At 31.0% G+C, this 17,500-nt stretch overlaps 12 protein-coding genes and 1 non-coding gene across 13 annotated transcripts in view; 3 read left to right on the forward strand and 10 right to left on the reverse strand. All coding sequences in view use genetic code 11, as the record gives it.

Moving 5' to 3' along the window:
- Positions 1 to 1,004, reverse strand: part of ndhF (NADH-plastoquinone oxidoreductase subunit 5) — a 2,259-nt gene extending 1,255 nt beyond the window's left edge. The window contains exon 1 of the mRNA in view: positions 1 to 1,004. This exon is cut by the window's left edge and continues 1,255 nt beyond it. Coding sequence (YP_010041555.1) covers positions 1 to 1,004 — 1,004 coding nt within the window.
- A 961-nt stretch (positions 1,005 to 1,965) lies between these two features.
- rpl32 (ribosomal protein L32) lies at positions 1,966 to 2,130 on the forward strand. Its single transcript has one exon. It carries the CDS (start codon positions 1,966 to 1,968, stop codon positions 2,128 to 2,130), a length of 165 nt encoding a protein of 54 aa, YP_010041556.1.
- Positions 2,131 to 3,305: 1,175 nt separating this feature from the next.
- Positions 3,306 to 3,385, forward strand: trnL-UAG. Its single transcript has one exon. It is a non-coding gene; the product is annotated as a tRNA-Leu (tRNA).
- Positions 3,386 to 3,480: 95 nt separating this feature from the next.
- On the forward strand, positions 3,481 to 4,437 carry ccsA (cytochrome c heme attachment protein). Its single transcript has one exon. It carries the CDS (start codon positions 3,481 to 3,483, stop codon positions 4,435 to 4,437), a length of 957 nt encoding a protein of 318 aa, YP_010041557.1.
- Positions 4,438 to 4,754: 317 nt separating this feature from the next.
- Positions 4,755 to 6,254, reverse strand: ndhD (NADH-plastoquinone oxidoreductase subunit 4). Its single transcript is given in 1 exon segment — positions 4,755 to 6,254. A coding segment is annotated over 1 exon segment (1,500 nt).
- A 133-nt stretch (positions 6,255 to 6,387) lies between these two features.
- Positions 6,388 to 6,633, reverse strand: psaC (photosystem I subunit VII). The gene has a single exon. It carries the CDS (start codon positions 6,631 to 6,633, stop codon positions 6,388 to 6,390), a length of 246 nt encoding a protein of 81 aa, YP_010041559.1.
- A 262-nt stretch (positions 6,634 to 6,895) lies between these two features.
- On the reverse strand, positions 6,896 to 7,201 carry ndhE (NADH-plastoquinone oxidoreductase subunit 4L). The gene has a single exon. The coding sequence runs from the start codon at positions 7,199 to 7,201 to the stop codon at positions 6,896 to 6,898; it is 306 nt and encodes a 101-aa protein (YP_010041560.1).
- Positions 7,202 to 7,453: 252 nt separating this feature from the next.
- On the reverse strand, positions 7,454 to 7,984 carry ndhG (NADH-plastoquinone oxidoreductase subunit 6). Its single transcript has one exon. The coding sequence runs from the start codon at positions 7,982 to 7,984 to the stop codon at positions 7,454 to 7,456; it is 531 nt and encodes a 176-aa protein (YP_010041561.1).
- A 412-nt stretch (positions 7,985 to 8,396) lies between these two features.
- On the reverse strand, positions 8,397 to 8,894 carry ndhI (NADH-plastoquinone oxidoreductase subunit I). The gene has a single exon. The coding sequence runs from the start codon at positions 8,892 to 8,894 to the stop codon at positions 8,397 to 8,399; it is 498 nt and encodes a 165-aa protein (YP_010041562.1).
- Positions 8,895 to 8,976: 82 nt separating this feature from the next.
- On the reverse strand, positions 8,977 to 11,107 carry ndhA (NADH-plastoquinone oxidoreductase subunit 1). Its single transcript has 2 exons — positions 10,556 to 11,107; positions 8,977 to 9,516 (listed from the first exon to the last, which is right to left on the reverse strand). The coding sequence occupies exons 1-2, from the start codon at positions 11,105 to 11,107 to the stop codon at positions 8,977 to 8,979; spliced, it is 1,092 nt and encodes a 363-aa protein (YP_010041563.1).
- A 1-nt stretch (position 11,108) lies between these two features.
- Positions 11,109 to 12,290, reverse strand: ndhH (NADH-plastoquinone oxidoreductase subunit 7). The gene has a single exon. It carries the CDS (start codon positions 12,288 to 12,290, stop codon positions 11,109 to 11,111), a length of 1,182 nt encoding a protein of 393 aa, YP_010041564.1.
- A 103-nt stretch (positions 12,291 to 12,393) lies between these two features.
- rps15 (ribosomal protein S15) lies at positions 12,394 to 12,666 on the reverse strand. The gene has a single exon. The coding sequence runs from the start codon at positions 12,664 to 12,666 to the stop codon at positions 12,394 to 12,396; it is 273 nt and encodes a 90-aa protein (YP_010041565.1).
- Positions 12,667 to 13,111: 445 nt separating this feature from the next.
- The window catches only part of ycf1 (hypothetical chloroplast RF19), a 5,679-nt gene continuing 1,290 nt past the window's right edge, over positions 13,112 to 17,500 (reverse strand). The window contains exon 1 of the mRNA in view: positions 13,112 to 17,500. This exon is cut by the window's right edge and continues 1,290 nt beyond it. Coding sequence (YP_010041566.1) covers positions 13,112 to 17,500 — 4,389 coding nt within the window.

Raw genomic sequence — 17,500 nt, forward strand, 5'->3', positions numbered from 1 at the left:
CCTAGAGCTAACATCATATAACCCAATTGAGACATTGTAGAATAGGCTAAACCTCTCTTAATATCTTTTTGAGCAAGGGCTAAAGTAGCTCCTAATAGTAATGTTATTATCCCTATCAAAGCTATTATGTTCATTATGTAAGGTACAACTATGAAAAGAGGAAGAAGCCGAGCTACAAGAAAAATCCCTGCTGCTACCATAGTAGCAGCATGTATAAGAGCCGAAATAGGAGTAGGTCCTTCCATAGCATCGGGTAACCATACATGAAGGGGAAATTGGGCGGATTTGGCAATTGCACCAGAAAATAATAAAAGAGCACACAAAGTAACAAATAAAAAATTAACTTCATTAGTAGAAATCAATCTATTGACTATTTCAAACAAACCCCGAAATTCGAAACTGCCCGTTATCCAATAAAAACCTAAAATTCCTAATAATAAACCAAAATCTCCTACACGATTAGTGACAAACGCTTTTTGACAAGCATTCCCAGCGATAGGTCGTGTGAACCAAAAACCTATTAATAGATAAGAGCATACTCCAACTAATTCCCAAAAAATATAAATTTGTATAAAATTAGAACTAGTAACTAATCCCAGCATTGAAGTATTGAAAAAACTCATATAAGCAAAAAATCTTAAATATCCTTGATCATAAGACATATAATTGTCGCTATAAATAAGAACGAGAATTCCAACAGTAGTAATTAAGATTGACATAATAGAAGTAAGTGGATCAATCAATTGTCCAAACTCTAAAGAAAAGTCATTATTGATAGTCCAAGACCATACATATTGATATATATAACTGTTATTTATTTGCTGAACAGACAGATTGGCTGAAAAAACCATAACTATACTTAACAATAAAACACTAGGAAAAGCCCACGTGCGCCGAAGATTTCTTGTTGCCGTCGGGAAAAGTAGGAGTCCCACTCCTAGTAACATAGGAATTAGAACTGGAATGAAAGGTATGAACCATAAATATTGATATGTATATTCCATAAAAATAAATAAAAATCTTTTTCTTCTTCTTAATTAACTGTTTCGGATTCGCCAGTTCTTATTTTTTTTTTTTTTTTCAAAGGAGTCAGTTAATAAAAAAATTAAGATATGTAAAACTAAAATTTAATTTCATAACCTTTTATAATCTTAATTATTTGAAAAAGATTTCAAATCCTTCAAAAAAAATTAAATATATATATAGAAACAAAAGCGATTGTAGCCTTGTGTTATTTATTGTTCTTTATTTCTTTTCGTCGTGCTATATTTATATATGTAATATAATAAAATAATCAAAAAGTTTAATAAACCAACCTTATAATTGAATTTAATAAAAAAAAAAATAAAAAAAAAAACTTTAACAATTATTTCTATTAATTGGTTAGCTTAGTTAAATTGACCAAGCTCGAAAAAAGAGTGCACCTAATTGAAATTAAAATCTTCAAATTGAAATGAGACTCGTAGTTAATCTGTTAAAAAATATATCATTTTTTTTTTAGAGAAAAGAAGGAAAGTAATTTTACATTTTAATAATTCCTTCAATAAATTCAAAAAAGCATTGCTTAATTATTCTGAATAAACGAACTAAAATACATAACTCTTACTTTATTGGGTTAAGTTATGGGCTGTGTCTGTCTTTTATGAATCATATCAAAATAAACTACTCTTTTTGGTGTAATTATTTGTCCTTACTCGCTCTAAAGATTAAAACATTGTAATACGTAAATTTTAATAAATAATAGTAATTGAAATTTTAATTTTTTGAAGCTTCAAAAAAGTAAGTATTTACTTTTGATCAATTCTAACTTCTTGATTTGAAATGTTTTTGTTTTGAAGAGAGTATAATTTAATTTAAACAATAAATAGATAAATAATAGTATTAATAGTAAAGAACAATTGGTTTTGAACAATAAATGTCTTTCACATTCAACTATAGAAATAAATAACTTATTATAATTTTTTAATGGCCGTTCCAAAAAAGCGCACTTCTATATCAAAAAAACGAATTCGTAAAAATTTTTGGAAAAGGGAGGGGTATTGGGTAGCATTGAAAGCTTTTTCGTTATCGAAATCTCTTTCAACAGGGAATTCAAAAAAATTTTTTGTACAACAAGAAATAAATAAATAAATAATCAAACGTTGGAATAATTGGAATCTATCTCTGACTCTAAAAAAAGTAAAAAGTATACTTTAAGTTTCATTTTTCGGTTCTTTTCTGATTTCTTATAATATTATATAAATATTATAAGAAATCATAATAAATCATTAAAAAGAAAAAAAAAAATCCAAAAGTAATGATTCCCATTCCTTAATGTTTTGAATGTATCAATATGAAATTTAAGTAGAATAAAGAGTCTTTTGTCTACTTAATTTTTAAAATGATATTTTTTGGTTTGAAAAATAAAGAATAAATAGAAGATATAAAGTTTCAACTGTCTTTTTAGTATCTTTAATTATTTTATCGATGGGAATTCATATTTTACCCATCAACAGAATAATAAGATAAAAAGTTTTGTCTTTTTCTATTTTTATTATACTATTTATTCTATAAGATTCTTATCTAAGAGCAGATATAAATAAGATCTTTAATCACAATTAATGAGTCGTTGAAACTAATTTATTAAGTTTAAAATTTATTTTGTAATTTTCTGAACGCTCAATCGCTTTTATAAATCATTATCAATATATAATATATCTAAATATTAAATATATTTAATATGGTGGGATTTCGATAGAAATTGAAACCCTTTTATTCTATGATACACCCAATACTGAACCTCATCTAATTAGGTTGCTAAATACTAACACAAACCCTTTATACAGTGAAAACTCGAAGTAGTAATACAGGGATATGCAAATTATTAGTGTCTATACTCATGAAATTGTGATCGATAATAACCCTTATTTTTTATTCTATTCTATTTTTCAACATTTTATTTCTTACTTATAGTGTCAATTTTATTTAACTTAACATTACATTAACACCGGAGTTCCTCTCGTTTATACTCTCCTAAAATGGAGCTTTTGTAACTAGATAGTTTTAAAATAGTTTTTAAGAATTAACTTTTTGTCTCATTTATCTTATTTTAATTTCTTTTATGAATCTAAAATAAAAAAAAATTTATTACTGAACGAAAAAAACAATAGGATTGATTCCTTTTGAAAATATGTTCCAATCACTATTTTTAAAACTAGTTTTTATTCATCAATTTAAATGTTTCCTATAAAACTAAAAAGTATTGCATGATTAAGTACTTTAACCTCGACGATTGAATCAAAATGGGTTATTATGATTTCGAACAAGCCGCTATGGTGAAATCGGTAGACACGCTGCTCTTAGGAAGCAGTGCTAGAGCATCTCGGTTCGAGTCCGAGTGGCGGCATGGCATCTTATAAAAGAGTAAGTCCTAGAATAAAAGAATAAAAAAAATTCAATTCCCGATTCCTATAATTGTGAAACCCCCTTTTTATAATTTTTATGATATCTTCAATTTTAGAGCATATATTAATTCATATATCCTTTTCGGTCGTTTCAATTGTAATTACAATTCGTTTACTAATCTTATTAGTTAATGAAATCGCAGGACTATATGATTCGTCCAAAAAAGGCATAATAACTACTTTTGTCTGTATAACAGGATTATTAGTTACTCGTTGGATTTATTCGAGGCATTTACCATTAAGTGATTTATACGAATCATTCATTTTTCTTTCATGGAGTTTGTCCATTATTCATATGGTTCCATATTTAAAAAAACACAAAAACCATTTAAGTGCAATAACCGCGCCAATTGTTATTTTGACCCAAGGCTTTGCTACTTCTGGTTTTTTAACCGAAATGCATCAATCCAGAATATTAGTACCCGCTCTTCAATCTCATTGGTTAATGATGCACGTAAGTATGATGGTATTGGGCTATGCAGCTCTTTTATGCGGATCATTATTATCAGTAGCACTTATTGTCATTACATTTAGAAAAATAATAAGAACTTTTGATAAAAGCAATAATGAATCATTTTCCTTTGGTGAGATCCAATACATTAACGAAAGAAACAATGTTTTATGGAACACCCCTTTTATTTCTTCTAAGAATTATTATAGGTCTCAATTGATTCAACAATTGGATCATTGGAGTTATCGTATTATTAGTCTAGGTTTTATCTTTTTAACCATGGGTATTCTTTCGGGAGCGGTATGGGCAAACGAGGCATGGGGCTCATATTGGAATTGGGATCCGAAGGAAACTTGGGCATTTATTACTTGGACTATATTCGCGATTTATTTACATATTCGAACAAATCCAAATCTGGAAGGTGTAAATTCTGCAATTGTAGCCTCCCTGGGATTTCTTATAATTTGGATATGCTATTTGGGAGTCAATCTATTAGGAATAGGGCTACATAGTTATGGTACATTTACACTAACATCTAATTGAAGACAGGATCTGATAAATACAAACAAACATGGGACAGCATATATATTATATAAGAAAACGTCGTGTAAGCCATCGAGAACCTTTTGAATCAAAGTAGTGATTCAAAAGGTTCTTACAAAACAAAGGACAACCATATATGGTTAAAATAAAAGTCTAATGCATTTTTTTATCTTTAACTTAATTTAAGTTAAATTTAAGAGAAGAAAAAATACTTCTTTTTCGTTTTCTAATTGTACAATTTTTTTTTAAACATATTATTCTAGTTATAGTATAGTCTTGCTCTTTGATTTTGAATTTTATTCAGGAAAATTTTTTATTTATAAAAAAAAATTAGATATAAGAGTTTCGACCTTGTCAACTGATAGTGAGAAAACGAAATCTGGATAAAGACCAATACCTATTACAGGTAAAAAGATAGAGATAGAAATAAATAACTCTCGCGGTCCAGAATCAAAAAAATAAGAGTTTGGGGCATTAAAAAACTTGTATCCATAGAACATTTGGCGTAACATAGATAATGAATAAATAGGTGTTAATATCGTTCCTATTGCCATTACAAATGTAATTAGTATTTTTTGTATTAAAAAAAAATTTTGACTGGTAATTATTCCCAAAAATACTATTAATTCTGCAACAAAACCACTCATCCCCGGTAATGCGAGGGAAGCCATCGATAAGATACTGAAAGTCGTGAATATTTTTGGAACCGGGACCGCCATTCCGCCCATTTCGTCGAGATAAACAAGACGTATTCTATCATAACTCGTTCCCGCCAAGAAAAAAAGTGCAGCGCCAATAAAGCCATGAGAGATTATTTGTAAAAAGGCTCCATTGAGGCCCATATCGCTTAGAGAGCCAATTCCTATAATTATGAAACCCATATGAGATACGGAGGAATAGGCTATTCTTTTTTTTAAATTACGTTGACCAGGAGATGCTGAAGCTGCATAGATTATTTGAATTGTGCCTACTATCATCAACCAGGGAGCAAATATAGAATGAGCGCGGGGCAAGAATTCCATATTGATCCGAACCAACCCATACGCTCCCATTTTTAATAAGATTCCGGCTAGAAGCATACAAGTACTGTAATGTGCCTCTCCATGGGTGTCTGGTAACCATGTATGGAAAGGTATAATCGGCGATTTAACAGCAAAAGCAATAAGAAATCCAATATAGAATATTATTTCCAGTGCTACTGGATAGGATTGATTAGCTGATGTTTCAAAATTTAATGTTGGTTCATTGGAAGCATATAAACCGATACCCAGAACTCCCAGTAATAAAAAAACGGAGCTTCCCGCAGTGTACAAAATAAACTTTGTAGCTGAATACAAGCGTTTCTTCCCCCCCCACACGGATATAAGTAGATAAACGGGAATTAATTCTAATTCCCACATGATGAAAAAAAGTAAAAGGTCTCGAGAAGAAAATAATCCTATTTGGCCGCTATACATTGCTAACATCAGGAAATGGAATAATCGGGAATCTCGAGTAACCGGCCAAGCCGCTAAAGTAGCTAAAGTGGTTATAAACCCTGTCAGTAAAATGGGTCCTATGGAAAGTCCATCTATTCCCAATCTCCAGTAAAAATCAAAAAAATCGATCCATTTATAATCCTCCGTGAGTTGCATTAATGGATCATCCAATTGGAAATAATAATAGAATGCATAGGTTGTTAGAAGGAGTTCTATGATGCATATAAATAGAGTATAGAGCCTAATTACCTTATTCCCTTTATGAGGGAGAAAGAAAATTAAGGAACCCCCGAATATTGGTAAAACGGCAACTATTGTTAACCAAGGAAAATAATTCGTAGTAAAAACAAAATACACTTGGACCAAAAGAATCCGTGCTCGAAAACAAAATATATATATTTTGTTTTCGAGCACGGATTCTTTTGTCGGTAAAAAAAAACGAAATGTATTCAGGTGGGGCTTTTGGACCGTATCAATAAGCGAGGCCCATGCTTCGAGTTGTTTCATGCCATAAATAAACTCGAACACTCAAGAAATCCGTTGGACAGGCGGATTCGCATCTCTTACAACCAACACAGTCCTCTGTTCTTGGAGCAGAAGCAATTTGCTTAGCTTTACATCCGTCCCAAGGTATCATTTCTAATACATCTGTGGGACAAGCTCTGACACATTGAGTACACCCTATACACGTATCATAAATCTTTACTGAATGTGACATTGGATATATAATTTTTTGAACATCATAAATTTTCGATCTAGTAGAAATGAATTATACATTAACATTAGACACCAGATGAATCAATGATTTACCAGAATTTTCTAATCAATCTGCTTCTGGATCGATTCATGCTAGAGGGCCAAGATGCTTTGATTTCTTACATTTTTTGTAACCACGATCAATATATTATGTATCATCCACGATAATAAATATAATTCGCCTTGATAAATATAAATAAATAGTATAATTTCTATGATTAATACTACTTATTCAACAAATTCGATTGATTTATACGAGTTGATTTTCTGTTACGATAAATTGAGGAAACAATAGCTGGTCCAATAGCTGCTTCAGCGGCTGCAATAGCTATAACAAAAATTGAAAAAATATTTCCTTTTAATTGGCGACTATCAAAAAAATCAGAAAATGTTACAAAATTTATATTAACTGCATTTAGTATAAGTTCAAGACACATAAGGGCTCTAACCATATTTCGACTTGTGATCAAGCCATAGATACCGATAGAAAATAAATAGGCACTCACAACAAGTACATGTTCGAGCATCATTGAACAACTCCTTATCAATTTCGATTCATTTCAAGATAAAAACAATTTAATGGGTTCAATTAATTATAATATCAAAAAGTATGGAACAAGGGAATATTTTAGTATTGGTAATAGATCGAATAAAAGAATTTCATTTTTAGACAAAAAATCTTCAAATAAAATGAAAGTGGGGGGAAATTGATGTGATAACATAGAACAAAGTTTAATTTGGACTTTTCTTATTATATTAATATTAATAGTTCGAAAGATTTATTATTGACGAGCCACAGCAATTGCGCCTATTAAAGCAGCTAAAAGAATTATCGAAATGAGTTCAAATGGAAGGAAAAAATCTGTTGATAAATGAATTCCAATTTGTTGACTGTTACTTATCAAATCCTGCTCTATAATCTGGTTTGATCTGGTAGTCCAAATAATCCCGTACCATGACGTATCTGAAATAGTAGCCATTAATAGACAAAAAAGAATTGTACAAATCAGCAAAGTAACCCCATCCCCAACAGTCCAAAGATTCAAATCTTTGTAATATTCTGAACCATTCATAAACATCACAGCAAATATGATTAAAACATTTATAGCTCCCACGTAAATAAGTAGCTGTGCGGCAGCTACCAAATGGGAATTTGATAGAATATAGAATAAGGATATACAAACAAGAACCAGTCCCAACGAAAAGGCAGAATAAATTGTGTTGGTAAGTAATACGACTCCTATACCTCCTAATATAAGACCTGACCCCAAAAAGACTAAAAGAAAATCATGTATCGGTCCAGGCAAACCCATTATATGTAAACAGATAAATAAATCGAAAATTTTTTCATGACCTTATTGACCCCACCAGGAACATTTTTTTATGAAAAGTTTTTAATTGAATTAAATCCTAAAGAATGTGAATTGATGTAGGTACAGCTATTGGACTAATATAATTATAATATCATTTTTTATCTTAAAGGGTAGTTTTAGACTAGATATTTCTATTTTGAAATAATTCGAGATAGAGTCATAGATTTTCAATCCAAATTGAAGCACGAACCAACCCCTCAATAGTTTTTTTTTAATTAGTGACTAAACAAAATAAACGAAAGAAACCGCATTCCTTTCGAGCAAAAGAAAAAGGACCCTTCCTAATTTGAATTTGAAATTACCATTTCTTTATCTTTAATATCTTTAATCAAAGGATTTACTTATTTTTTTTTTATTTTATTTTAGGTGAATTTAAAATTGTTCGAATTGTATAATTGTCAATTACTGACATCGGTAAACGACCCAAGGCAATTTGATTATAATTCAATTCGTGACGATCATAAGTAGAAAGCTCATATTCTTCAGTCATGGATAAACAATTTGTTGGACAATACTCAACGCAGTTACCACAAAATATACAGATTCCGAAATCAATACTGTAATTAAGCAAACGTTTCTTTCGAATATTAGTTTCCAGTTCCCAATCAACAACAGGTAGATCCATAGGGCATACACGAACACATACTTCACAAGCAATGCATTTATCAAACTCGAAGTGTATTCGACCGCGGAAACGTTCTGATGTGATTAATTTTTCATAAGGATATTGAATAGTTACAGGTAAACGATTTGCATGGGATAGGGTAATCATGAAACTTTGACCAATATATCTTGCAATTCGTACTGTTTGTTGACCATAATCCATAACCCTGGTTACCATAGGGAACATATCGTAAATATCTATGAAAATCTTTATGTTTGTTTCTTTCTCTTGTTTGAGGCAAGCCATAAATATAGAATAAAGTATTCCCTTACAGCGAACTGAGTTGGAAAGAGGTTGTTAATAACAGATTGCCGAGAGAAATAGGTAAAAGAAATTTCCATCCCAGATTTAATAGTTGGTCCATTCTTAGCCTAGGTAAAGTCCATCTTGTTGTGATAGGAATGAACAAGAACAAATAAGTTTTGGCTAATGTAATAAAGATACCAATTGTCGTTCCAAAGACCTCACGTGCTTTATTTATTTCAAAAAGCTCGGCAACGAATATGTATGGAATAGAGATATTCCAACCGCCCAAGTACAAAACTGTTACAAATAATGAAGAAATTAATAGGTTTAGATAGGAAGCAACATAAAATAAACCAAATTTGATACCCGAATATTCGGTTTGATAACCCGCTACTAATTCTTCTTCCGCTTCCGGTAAATCAAAAGGTAATCTCTCACATTCTGCTAGGGAAGAGATTAGAAAAACGATAAACCCTATAGGTTGACGCCACAAATTCCAACCCCAAAAACCATATTTTGATTGAGCCTCAACAATATCAACTGTACTTAAACTATTAGATAATCATAGTCGGCGATAACTTCACTGTTATCGTCGCTATTACAGAACCATACATGAGATTTTCGCTTCATACGGCTCCTTTACGGCCATAAATAAATCTAAGGACCGAGTCCGTATTATTTATTTTTATTTATAAGATAAATGGGTTCAAAATCGAGTAAACGGCCCCGAATTCGACCACTTAAATTCTGTATGTTCTATAATAACTAAAAAAACGACGTCTGAATTGATCTTATCCTTTATTTAATTAATAATTAAGAAATAATTATTTGCTGAGTAATAACTTTGAGTCTTTAATAAAATACTGCTTGTAGAAATATCAATAACCCGTCGTTTTCAATTTTGAAAAAAAAAAATAAATTGTATTCTTTCTATTTTTTTTTTTTCGTTCCTATTCTTCTTTCTTTTCTGAAAAAAAAAAAAAGGGGGGGCTTACTGAATAAAGGATTATTTCGTTTCCGACAGTTATTTATTTAATCGGTGGATAGGAGTATACTCTGGATAGGAATCGTGGGGAGTACGGCCCGATCATTTCTACTAACTTAAAGCCCCAATCCGTATTCTTTTTATATTATGTGTAAATATCCTTGGGGATAAATGACACAATCTCTATTACTAATCCTTTGCGTAATTTGGCATTTCTAACCATCCACTCATTTTTGCTAACCCCCCGCTTTATGGTAACAAACACTAGTGAAAACGTAATACGGTTGATTCTTTGAACCCGCTTCAAGCTAGGATGACATGACTAATCAACCAATCTTGGGGTAAATGGGCTCTTCTTCTTCTATTTATTTACGCTCAACCTTTTTTTAATTCTTCTTATACATTGAAGATGAGACTCAAGAATTTTACTGCGAATATATAATATGTTATAATTATATAGCTGTTTTCTTTCACTCATATAACTATCTAATTTAATTCATTAATCCGAATAATGAATAAAAAGATGAGGATATCTATTCAATTCGTTCTAACCCTTTTTCTATAAAGACTAGAAAGAAATAAATAGGGAAAAATTTATCTTTCAACGAATCGCACGTAGAGATATTGCTAATACACATAGAGTTAATGGTATTTCATAACTAATCGATTGAGCAGCAGCTCGTAGACCACCTAAAAAGGAATATTTATTGTTTGAGCCATATCCTGAGATAAGAAGTCCAATGGGAGCAATACTTGAAACCGCAATCCACAAAAAAACCCCGATATTGAGATCGGCTAAAACAAGGTGATAGTCAAAAGGAATTACTGAATAACTTAATAGAATTGCTATAACTGCTATGGATGGTCCGATACTGAATAACCGAGTATCTCCTCTAGATGGAAGAAGATTTTCTTTGAAAAGTAATTTTGTCCCATCTGCTAGAGCTTGAAGAACTCCTAAGGGACCGGAATATTCGGGTCCAATACGTTGTTGTAGCCCTGCGGATATTTCTCTTTCTAACCATACAATTACTAGTACGCCTATTGTGATTCCTAATACAAGAGTAAAAATAGGGGCAAGCACCCATATAATTCCATAGACCCCCTTTAAAGATTCCACTCTGTAAAAAGAATTGATATCTTGTACTTCCCTTATATCAATTATCATTTCAACGATCAACTTCTCCCATAATGATATCTATGCTACCTAGTATTGTCATAATATCAGCCAATTTCATTCTTTTAACTAACTGAGGAAGAATTTGCAAATTGATAAAACCAGGTGGTCGAATTTTCCATCTCCAAGGAAAACCACTCTGATCCCCTATCAGAAAAATTCCCAATTCCCCTTTAGGGGCTTCGACTCTCACATAAAGTTCTTGTTTCGGCAATTCAAAAGTGGGGGAGGGTTTTTTACTAATGAATCGATATTCAAAATCATGCCATTCTGGATACCTTTTTCTATCAAAGTATCGTATTTCTAAATTCTCGTAGGGCCCCCCCGGAATTCCTTCCAGCGCCTGTTGAATAATTTTGATGGATTCTGCCATTTCGCCAATTCGGACTAAATAACGAGCTAATGAATCCCCTTCTTTTTGCCATTGTACTTCCCAATCAAATTCGTCGTAACACTCATAATGATCAATTTTACGAAGATCCCATTGTATTCCGGACGCTCGCAGCATTGGTCCTGATAAACCCCAATTTATTACTTCGTCTCTACCAATAATGCCTACGCCCTCAACTCGTTCTAAAAAAATAGGATTTCTTGTAATAAGTTTTTGATATTCAGTAACTCCTGTTAAAAAATAATCGCAGAAATCCAAACATTTATCTATCCATCCATAAGGTAGATCAGCCGCCACTCCTCCGATACGAAAATAATTATGCATCATTCTCATACCCGTAGCAGCTTCGAATAGATCATATACTAATTCTCTTTCTCTGAAAATATAGAAGAAAGGAGTCTGTGCACCAATATCTGCCATGAAAGGGCCGAGCCATAACAAATGAGAAGCTATACGACTCAATTCCAACATAATTACTCTGATATAACTAGCTCTTTTCGGTACTTGAATATTTCCTAGCCGTTCTGGCCCATTTACAGTTATTGCTTCTGTGAACATAGTAGCTAAATAATCCCAACGGGTTACATAAGGCAGATATTGTATAATAGTTCGGTTTTCCGCAATTTTTTCCATCCCTCTGTGTAAATAACCCAATATTGGTTCACAGTCAATAACATCTTCGCCGTCCAGAGTAACGACGAGTCGAAGAACACCATGCATTGACGGGTGGTGGGGGCCCATATTGACTATCATGAGATCCTTTCTTGTAACTGGTATATTCATAAGTTTTTCCTCGATTCATTCTTCTACGAATTGCGTAAAACGAAAAACAGTTTATCAAAATTCAAGATCTAATAAAGCAAATAGTTCAAAATGACTCTTAAAATTAACGAGTTTTTGATTCTCGAATACCCAACTGATTTATTAAGTATTTATAAAGTACTCTCTTTTTCTTTGACAAATAAGACAGCAATCGTTGACGTTTTCCCAGAATTTTACGGAGACCTCTTTGAGAGGAATAGTCTTTTCTGTGCAATTCCAAATGTGAAGTAAGTCTTCTTATTTTATTGGTCCAACTAAATACTTGAAATTCAACAGATCCCCTGTTTTCTTCTTTTTCTTCTTGCGAAATAAGCGAGATGAATGAGTTTTGTACCATAAAAATGAATCGCCCCTCTCTCTTTTTTTTTTTTAGATATTTTTATCCATATATTTATTGATCAGTAATAATAATTACACTCATTTTAATTTTCTATACACATCTTAATTTCGTTAAGAAGTCTTAATTTTGTCAAACAAACTTACTTATTTTAGTAGTCAATAATCAATCCAATTTTAAAATTGTATTCGGATAGGATATACTATACACAAAGTATGGTCTATTTTTCCACTCACAAAAAATAAAAAAAAAATTAGACCTGAAAATAAATAAGACGACTTTGTTGATTTATTTCTAGATCGAATAAATATTAATATAATTCAACGCGTCATTAAATTAAGTATCCTGTATCAGAATGATGTGTAAGATAATAAGATAATGGGGGTGTTTATTTCTTTGTCTTCATATACTAGCTATGGTACGGGAATCGAGTCAAAATGTACCATTAATGAATTTTCAATAGCGGATATATCTGAATCCTTATCAGACTGAAACGACTACCATTATTGGTATCAAACCAATAGCGATTCATACAAGATAAATCTTCTAATCGATAATTGGGCCAAAGAAAGAACTTTAATTTAATTAGTTTATTTTTATCTCTATAAAGCTCTTTTCTTTTATTCAAAACTTGATCGCAATTGCAATTTTTTAACTTATTTACATTGCAAAATACCGTATTTCTATGTATACCGTTTCCATTCCCCGAATTGAAACAAATTCGAATTCTCAATTCTCTACGACGCCTTGGGGATAAAATTTTTTCAGGAAAAATAAAATCATAATTATTTTTGTCTCTATTTCCAGTCATTTTTTTATGTAGTGCAATGGATTCATCAAAATCCTTCTTATTCTTATGAAGACAGGCCGGGCTTTTTTCTAGGTATCTTTGATGACTTTGCTGCTGCTTACTCTTATGCACCAATGAGATACCTATGGTTTGATATATAAAAAATTGTCCATCCGTTTTTACAGACAGACGGACTGGTTCGATAATCAATATTCCCTTTTTCATCAATTCTGTAAAAGTTAAACCCTTCCGGACCATCAGAATATCCAGACTCATTTCTTCCCTTTGAATAGCGGATATAGCAATTTCTCTTGGATTTCTCAGTCTAAGCAGGAGACAATATACTTTGATGTTATTGATTATTTTTTGATTTAAAGAATCATCCCATCTCAATTGAAAATGAAAATACCTTTTTAGGAATAACTCAAGTTCTGTTTCCGTGTTAGTCTTGTATTGCTTTTTATTTCTACGTTTTTTTATGTCTAATCCCCTAGAATCTTCTTCAACATCTTTTTCTTGGTTTGAGAGAGACGCTTCAGGATCCACTTGGTCCGCGAATTCTTTTTCTATTTGATTTCTATTTTTTAATTCAAGAGTTTTTTCATTCGATAATGTAAAACTTTTTTTATTTCCAGTGATGCTTTTCTGTTTATTAACATTTTCGTTTACATTAAAATTAAAAAAAAGTAATTTGATTGGTATGACCCATGGTTTAATCTTATATGTATTATAAAGTATCACAAATTCTGGGAAAAACCAAAGTTCTAGATTCGATATGGGATGACTTAGTATTTCTTCATTCATTCCCATCCAATCAAAGAAAAAACCTTGTTGATTGGATGGGTTAATTTTCTGATCTTGATGAATCGTCAGATAAAAAAGGCCTTTCTTATCAATTTTATCGATTATTTGACAATTATTAAACCCAGTCTTAGTATTTTTATTCCTGTTGGTAACGTTATCGATATCGACCCAGGCCTTAATATTGATCTTCTTTCTAAGACAAAAATGGAGGATTTTCCAATCCAAATATTTTGTATTTGAATTTTTTTCTATATCTAGACTATCATCTTCGACGAGAGAATTATGGATAAGGATACCTCCCAGCATATCAAATAATTTGCGTTTAGGCGTATTGTAATTATAAGAAATCTCTTGGTTATTATTTACTTGTAATGGCAATCCATAAATATATGAATCTTTCTTATTTTCATAATTAATAGATTTATACGATAAAAGATCATATTTATATTGTTTTTGATTTGGTAATGGTTCTATTTCAAAATCTTTTGCTTTTTCGTAATGAATAAATTGGGTTTTTTCATATTCATATGACTCACATTTATTGAGATCTTTATTTTTAGTCATATGGTTGAACCTAGTTCGCCATTTTTGTGTTACTAATCTAGACCATTTAATCTGAGATAAATCGTATTGATATTGATAATGACCCTTTAGCCAGTTTTTCCATTCATTAATTCCATAATTTGGAGGTTTTTTATGTCTGAATTCAGAATCAAATATTCCTTGCGTTCCAACAAAATACTCCCTTATTTCATTCTTAAGAAAAAAAGATGTTCCGTAATATTTAAAGACGGATCTTAACTTATCTAGGTTATTGACTGGGGTTTGCGATAATTTATAAAATACATATGCTTGTGACAAGTAAGATAAGTCCCCAAAAATCTTTGAATTTTTTTTAATAATACAAAGTGACTTTTTTATAGTCGAACTAAAGTTAAATATACTTTGATTTGTTTTATCAATTCTTTCCCGATTTGCTTCATTATTGTAAATGTATTTATTAATAACTTTTTTTGTTAATTCAAGAAAGAGCTGTGCATTGATTCTAGGTATATTAATGATACATAGAAGGATATCCATGTATAGCTTTTCAATAAATAATTTTACAAAATAATGTGATTTACGAAGTAATCGAAGATTTTTTCGTTTTAATATCTCCCAAATATTTTTTGGTGATTCTAATCCTTTCTCGTCATAACTTATTTTGTTAGGGTTAATATTTCTCTCTGGAGTTATAAATCTTCTTCTCTTGTCTTTTTTAATTGTTTTTATTTTATTTATGATTGTGTTTGTTCTATTCATCAGATCTTTCATTTTTTTTTCTGTCAATGAATAAGTTTCCCAATCCATATATCGAATTTTAATGGACGATTCGTGACTCATTTGATTATGAATTGTTGAATTTTTTTCTTTTTGAGTTTCACTCAATTCATATATTTCTATTTTTTTCAATCCAAATAATAATAATAGATTTATTTTTGAGAATTCTTTTCTTATTTTTTTTAGAAATATAATTACTTTGATGACCCATTTTTTTGTTTCTTTTGCTACATTTAGAAAAAATTTGGTTCTTTCTTTTAAAACGTTTATAACTAGAAAGCACTTTTGTTTCAATTTGAAATTTTTTTTTTCGAGTTCTTTTAAAAGGGGTTCAAAAAAGGAAAGCCGTTTTCGGGGATAACCAAAAGGAAGTTCCGCTTCCATTCCCCAAACTGTTAAAAAACAAAAATCGTTTTTTTGTCCTTTCCCTTCCTTTTTAATTGGATCTTTATTAGGGGGTCGTAACTTAGACTTAGATCTGTGCCAAGGTTTCAAACGAAAAGGAAATAGGATCTTTATCTGAATACCGTCTGTTAACCAGTTTTTCGGAAATTCTTTTTCTGATAATTGAACGCCGTTATAAGTGCATTTAACATGCATTTCTTTATTCCAATCCTTTAAATCCTCGGACCATTCGGGAAATTGAAATAATAGTATACGAAGAGTATTTTTAGCTATTATCAATGAAGGTAATAGAATATATTTTCTAAGAATCGATTGTGTTACTAATAAGGAACCTCTTATTACTTGAGCAACTATAAGGCTATCCCAGGCCTCCGCTATTTCTATACGAGTTTTCTCATCTCTGTTGTATTTTTCTCTTTTGTCCTCCTCTGTTTTCTCACTTTCCTTTTTATTTTCCTCTGTATAATCCGAAATTATAATTTTTTTTTTTTTCCAAATCCAATTTCGAAAAATGCCTTTCAGCCGCTCGGGGATATCAAAAGAAAAAAAGGGGGGGGTGCCCAGTCTATCCAAAAAAAGGGGTGAATGTACATTTGCTTCAAACAGTTCCACAATAACTGTTTTACGCCTTTGAGCTCGCATAGAGCCCTTTATTATATCTCGACGAAAATCCGATTGTTGTGAATAACGGATCAAAGCTACCTCGTCAGTTTCATCAGGATTATCAGTATCTTTGTTATTAGTATTAGTATAAGTATCGGTATTCTTCGTAGTATCAGTCAAAATTACGACACGTTTGGCTTTTCTTGAACGAATTTCATGATCCTCTACCACATGGTCTTCCTTGTCTCTTTCCTGTTGTTCCAACTCATCGATTAATTTGTATGACCATCGAGGGACTTTTTTACTGATTTCATTTATTCCAATATGAATATCTTTTTGTCTAATTGTTTCATCCTTGGGATTCGTTATAACTTGATCGAATAAAAATTTTAAAATTTTTATTCGATCTTTTGAATCAATTCTTACTTGTTTGTTTTCAGTAAATGGAAATAAAAAAATCCCTTTCAAATTAAAATTTGATGTTGATTTTACTGCAACCTTACTTAGTAAATAAGTAATTTTTTTTCCTAATGATTTTCGATCAAATAAATCCACTTTCTGGTCAAATTCTGTGTTATTGGTACTAATAAGTACGCCATGAATTTTATTTACCAAAAATTTCTTCCTGTAATTCTTTATAGAAGTTTTTAGGATTGAGAATAAAAACAATTTTTTGATTTGGCCGCGATAGGGTCCGTTCAATAAAGGATCATATATTTTAGTTAAATATTCTTTTTGAGTCTCACTATTATTATTAGACAATAGAATTCTTTTTTCGAGTACATCCGGAGCAAGAAATCCCGTATCTAAAGTTTCTGATCTATGTATCAATTTTTTGCTTATGTTGTTCCTTTTTTCTTCATTGGCATAACTCCAATCATTGTATAATTCATTATAGGAGATTTTTTGTAT

Source organism: Castanea sativa, chloroplast (assembly GCF_040712315.1).
Source record: "Castanea sativa chloroplast, complete genome".
NCBI classification, from domain to species: domain Eukaryota; kingdom Viridiplantae; phylum Streptophyta; class Magnoliopsida; order Fagales; family Fagaceae; genus Castanea; species Castanea sativa.